Here is a 6000-nt window from a genome sequence, read left to right on the forward strand (position 1 = left end):
ACAGCAGAAAAATCCAAAAACATCAAAACAGACATGCTGCTTGCCACCCTCTGTGCATGCAGTAAATCATTCATACCTCACAGGAGAGCTGTCTCAGTTCTGTGGCTTGAACAGTATGCATCCAGATACATTAATTTACACTGACAAGAAGCAGGGGGCAGGCAGGAACAAGAGGTCAGACATGGCAGGCAGAAAGTATGACACGAACACATGTGGCAAACAGACAGGAAGAGGAGGACATAACATAAGATTCCGACTATCAGCTGCAACTTTCTCCCCTCAACTATGATCCCCACAGCTAAAATAATGATGTGGCTTTCTGTGGATTTTTCAGATGTTGTGGGTTTTCCCGATGACACGTTCAGATAAAATCAAGTGTTGCCATCAGTCTTCAGTCTATTTCTAAATTCACATTAGGTTTCAAAACTGGATAACATTTGTGGCTTAGAAACCATTGCAGCTTATGTGTGAATAAATTCCTATTTTTTATCAAATTTTAGGGGATGTGGCTTATATAAAGATGCGCTCAATTGCCTGATTTTTATGGTACATGACTGACAGACAAGAAGAAGAGGACAGACATAGCAGACAGGAAGAAGAGGACAGACATGACAGACATGAAGAAGAGGACAGACAAGAAGAAGAGGACAGACAGGAAGAAGAGGACAGACATGACAGGCAGGAAGAAGAGGACAGACATGACAGGAAGCAGGAAGAAGAGGGCAGACATGACAGACAGGAAGAAGAGAACAGACAGGAAGAAGAGGATAGACACAGCAAACAGGAAGAAGAAGACAGACATAGCAGACAGAGAGGACAGATTTTAAAGACAGGAAGAAGAAGACACATATAGCAGACAGGAAGAAGAAGACAGACATAGCAGACAGGAAGAAGAGGACAGACAGGAAGAAGAGGACAGACAGGAAGAAGATGTGGAAGAAGAGGACAGACAGGAAGGAAAGGACAGACAGGAAGAAGAGGACAGACATGACAGACAGACATGACAGACAGGAAGAAGAGGACAGACATGGCAGACAGGAAGAAGAGGACAGACAGGAAGAAGAGGACAGATATGGCAGACAGGAAGAAGAGGACAGACATAGCAGACAGGAAGAAGAGGACAGACAGGAAGAAGAGGACAGACATGGCAGACAGGAAGAAGAGGACAGACAGGAAGAAGAGGACAGACATGGCAGACAGGAAGAAGAGGGCAGACAGGAAGAAGAGGACAGACATGGCAGACAGGAAGAAGAGGACAGACAGGAAGAAGAGGACAGACATGACAGACAGGAAGAAGAGGACAGACAGGAAGAAGAGGACAGACAGGAAGAAGGACAGACATGACAAACAGTAAGAAGAGGACAGTAAGAAAAGAACAGACATGACAGACAGGAAGAAGAAGATATACTATGAGGATGATCAGAGAGGTGAACTCACCCTCCGGGCCAGGGGAATGTTCAGTTCTGTGCACATGCTGTTCAGACTTTTCAGAATCTTCTTCTCCCATGCTTGCTGTAACACACACAAACACACACACACACACACACACACACACACACACACACACACACACACACACACATGGCATGCACACACCGTATAGCAGTATGTTCATAATTACATACATGTATTTCATCCTGTCATACATACTACTGTCCACCCATAACTCTACCAAATTCTTTTCTTTTTCTTTCTTTTTTTTTTTTACTTCTGAAGGGAAAAAACACACACTATTTTCACAGTCATTCAGAGCAAATTAAAAAAGATAAAATAAGACACCAAATATTCAATATACGATCATAAACCAAAATCAATGATTTAATTGTGACTCTCACACATAAAAGTACACACACAAATGGGAAAACACACCAAAATTTGAAAATAAAAGTGAAAAAGATGAACATACACACACAAAAAAAGATTTTTTTAAAAAGACAGGTTAATAAGTCTTGACTGTCTGCTGCAGATGTAATGATTAAGTGGTTTGAGACAAAATGCTATCCACAACCTGCCTAACACAAATAATACACACTGGTCTACTTTCCGGAACTGATTTTCATAACTATTTTGGCTGTCCTCCTTCTGTCATTCATCCTCTTCAAACTATTCCAAAGTTGCAACCCATTTCATTTTTAGGTCCATGAAAATACGGCACTGGTCATCAGTGCATTTATTGAGGTCATGGAGAAGTGCTTGTGCATTCTCTTGTGGGGGGCTGTTCTTTTGTTGTTGTTTTTGTAGCTTTGTGAACTTAAGAGTGGAGAGTGCTTCTATTCTAAAGTACCATGACAATTTTCTGCCACTTCAGTATAGCAGTTTTACTGTGAGAATAGCATTGTGAAACTCAATGTTGCATGCTACACTAAAAACATAAGATGTGGCAGGTCTGCACTATGGTCTGCAGCCAGAGTTATCCAGCTAACCACTAGAACACTCAAATCTTTTGTCAGAGTCTTGGTGTGTCCTCGTACCACTTGAACTGGTTTCAGCTGCTAGCTTTCAGCATGTGTCTTGTCTAGCCTGTTGTGACTAGATAATGCATGCCTCAATGCCAGGCATACCTGCCTTTCTTGGGACTTGCTGCCTGGTACAAGATTCTCCCACTAGAAGTCAAATAATAATTACAATGTATGGCATAAAAACAAAGTGCAATGCTTTCAAAGAAACTCAACACACATGCATGCACACACATGCACACACACACACCACCCACCAACCCACACAGCCCTTAACTGTGCAGTGATACAGTGGCATGGATTAAAAAAACAACAACAAAGAAGTCAAAACAGTTCAGACAAGGACATCTCATGCTGCTAGTTCAAGGACATCAAAACTCCTCTGGAGATCTTCAAACCAGATTGTGGAGGGAGCAAGGCTTGAAGGCGAAAACAAAGACTGCTGCCTGCAGACCTGTTGTTCTGTCACCCTTTCTGTATCAGTGCACCATGCAAGACATGGGCACCATACAGTGAGCACTTCAAGCAACAAGAATAAGAGAACATATATGGCGGAGAGACAGAAAGTAGAGCCATACGCACACACATTGCACACACACATTGCACACACACACACACACACAGAGTGACAGGGTCACACAGGAGTACCTGAGCCTTTCTCATGTACAGAAGCGGTTCCTTGTTGTGTTCTGGATCAGGCTGTGGGGGCTGGCGGGGGTGTGTGTTTAGGTAATGGTAGATGGCATTGCGCAGCTTGCGGTCCCAACCTGCAGACAGAATACAGAATACTCTATTATCTCAATAAGAGAAATTCATGTGCGGTGTATGCTACGCAGATAATACATGAGAATCAGTCACATGAATTTGATGATAAATACATAAAAGATATAAAATGCTGAAATGCTAAGATGATGTGAACCTCTTGTACAATAATCACAATCACATATATTATGATCACACTATTTTCACAGTCTATCAGTGTGAACTAAAAAGGATTTAAAAAACCCAGCAAGCATGATGTGCTTAAATACAAAGTTAATGTCAATAAATCTCACATACAAGAATCACAAATAAGCACAGTAAGAGTACAGACATAAATATATTATAATTAAACCAAAGATGTAAATGATTAAAACAAAGCTATTCAACAGTATTTAAAAAATAATATACAGTACATACTTTACACCTGTTTGCATACACAGACATATATACATACACGTACATTTCACAGGCGCAAAGGCCTATTTATATTTGATGGGTGCAATATTTGTATTCACTAACTCTTTCGACTTTTGTGCCATTGATACAGAGATGATGGTCATATGCCCTTCTTTCTCAATCAATCACTAAATCAATTACTTCAATGTCTGAAACACACAGTGTGTAGAATTTTGCCCTTAAGCTAGTGACCAGAATCAGGCTTATGATAATTAAAAAAACAACAACAACAACAAAAAACAAAAAAACAACTTTTTTCAACCCTTTTAGTACCAGCGAAATATGAAATCTGCTGCAATGTTTCTGCAAGGAATTTTCTGTGATAATGGCTATAAATCAAGAAAAAAAAATTATATACAGGCTTTGTCAAAAGTACACAAACCACATATCTTCCTAAGAAGAAACTAGATTATGACTGGTTGAAAGGAGTGGATGAGGGAGAAGGGTAAAGTTTTGAGCAGGGTGTTGGTATAATAAGGAAAGATAAAAGTGGAGAAAAATAAAATAATGATCGATGTCAGAGAAGAAGAGGGGCTTGGAAGGGTGATACTGAGAGCAGCAGTGATATCCATCACTAAGCCATTGGGAGTGTAACAGTGAGGTGGTGTGGATGGCAGCTTGGGGGTGAGGAGTGGCAGGGAGATTGGCTCAGTCATTCATTGTGTTCAAGTCATTGTCCTCTTGAGCTGACTTCAAACAGGCCTCAATGGCAATATGTAACACTTGCAGTCTGGCACTAGCACTAAGCAGTGAATGTCCTATAGCCTACTTTCCATCAAGCCTCCAAGTTCAACCCAAACTCAAGAAACAATAACTGAGCAAAAATGACCAAACTGGAGGATGTAGTGCACAGCACTGACAAACATACACATGCACAAATGGAAATGGTAAAAGTATGAGAATGAAAGTACTTACCTCCACTGACAAGTGCAGTCTGCACCCCTTTGCGCAGCTCTGACACTCTGATGGATGGTTTGAATGCTTCACTCTGAAACACAGATTTACTCAAACTCCTGACTTTGTGAAAATAAATGATAGCTTTGCCCACTAAAAATTGCAACAGAAATCATGTTTGCAATAGCTCTGTATTTTACTAAATCTTGAATCACTACAGTGAGTTATAATGTTCTACTGATCTGGATTATGTGATCAATAGCAATATCTTTAATCAGTGACATATCATGACATCTGTTCTTCCTCCCAACCTCTCTTTTTCCTTTCAGTCTCACCTTCGAGATGCAAAATATAATTATAACTGTTCATAAAAATGCAAAAGTGTCTTTCAACTGCACAAAATACTTAAAACATATATACATTTACAACAGAACACATACACACATTGTCCACTCTACCTGTGCTGCATTGAAGAGGTCAGTGTAAAGGCGGGATGACTTGAGGAAGTGAAGTAAATCCACCACAAACTGCTCAGCTACCTGATCACTGCTCATCATGCACCCCTCTGGAAACTTCTTCACTGCTCCAGCAACTGCATGCATATTATCTTATAATAAAACACTCGTCTGTATAATTGTGTGTGGTGGGAGAGGGGCTGGAGGTGGGGGGAGTGGGGGGAGTAGGTGGTGGGGTGAGGGGGCGGGGGGGTAGATGTGTATAACATCACTAACACATCTGTCTGTGAACTACAAGTGTGCATGTGTTTCACTCTGAATAAGTCACTCGGTGTGTGTGTGTGTGTGTGTGTGTGTGTGTGTGTGTGTGTGTGTGTGATTCTATGTTTATTTCTTATTCTAATTATAAATGCACAGCCAACATCTCCTTCTAACAACAAGTGAACAAATGCTGCTTGAAATTTATTAAGTGTGATGCCAAAGAAGTTGTTTGGTGCATTTTGGTGTGTGTTTGTGTTGTTTGGTGCATTTTGGTGTGTGTGTGTGTGTGTGTGTGTGTGTGTGTGTGTGTGTGTGTGTGTATACATATATATATATATAAGGACCCCACCACCTACTCCCCCCACTATATATATATATATATATATATATATATATATATGTGTGTGTGTGTGTGTGTGTGTGTGTGTAAATTGAAATGAAAAGGAACATACAAATAACGCGATGTGTGGGTTCTTTCTTTAATCTAGGAATGATTGGATTAACAAAGCTCGCGCGATATTAACTTTTATGTCCCTCCCATGGGGATTAACCCAAACTCATCCACAGAAATTGTCAGAGGCTTACGTGCATTTAGTAAAGAATTGATGTTCTCAGCATGCACCCAACTTATGCCCGATGCGTCGCAATGGAAAACATTCCCCACAAACGCTATCTCAGTGACAGGAGAATTTCCGGTGTGGGTTAACGTTCCTGAA

The 6000-nt window shown here is 40.6% G+C and overlaps 1 protein-coding gene across 3 annotated transcripts in view; it reads right to left on the reverse strand.

Moving 5' to 3' along the window:
- The window catches only part of LOC143284014 (TBC1 domain family member 19-like), a 35562-nt gene extending 29600 nt beyond the window's left edge, over positions 1–5962 (reverse strand). For 2 of the 3 annotated variants that reach the window (XM_076590555.1, XM_076590552.1), the window contains exons 1-5: positions 5870–5944; positions 5027–5160; positions 4590–4662; positions 3105–3223; positions 1438–1512 (exon numbers count right to left, since the gene is read on the reverse strand). In XM_076590555.1, the coding sequence (XP_076446670.1) occupies positions 1438–1512; positions 3105–3223; positions 4590–4662; positions 5027–5125 (366 nt within the window). In that variant the 5' untranslated portion in view covers positions 5126–5160; positions 5870–5944. Of the gene's footprint in view, positions 1–1437; positions 1513–3104; positions 3224–4589; positions 4663–5026; positions 5161–5869 lie in introns of all 3 variants that reach the window. The other variant, XM_076590553.1, reaches the window with a different exon arrangement.
- Between the last annotated feature and the right edge of the window lie 38 nt (positions 5963–6000).

Source organism: Babylonia areolata, chromosome 7 (genome assembly GCF_041734735.1).
Source record: "Babylonia areolata isolate BAREFJ2019XMU chromosome 7, ASM4173473v1, whole genome shotgun sequence".
Classification (NCBI taxonomy): Eukaryota; Metazoa; Mollusca; class Gastropoda; order Neogastropoda; family Buccinidae; genus Babylonia; species Babylonia areolata.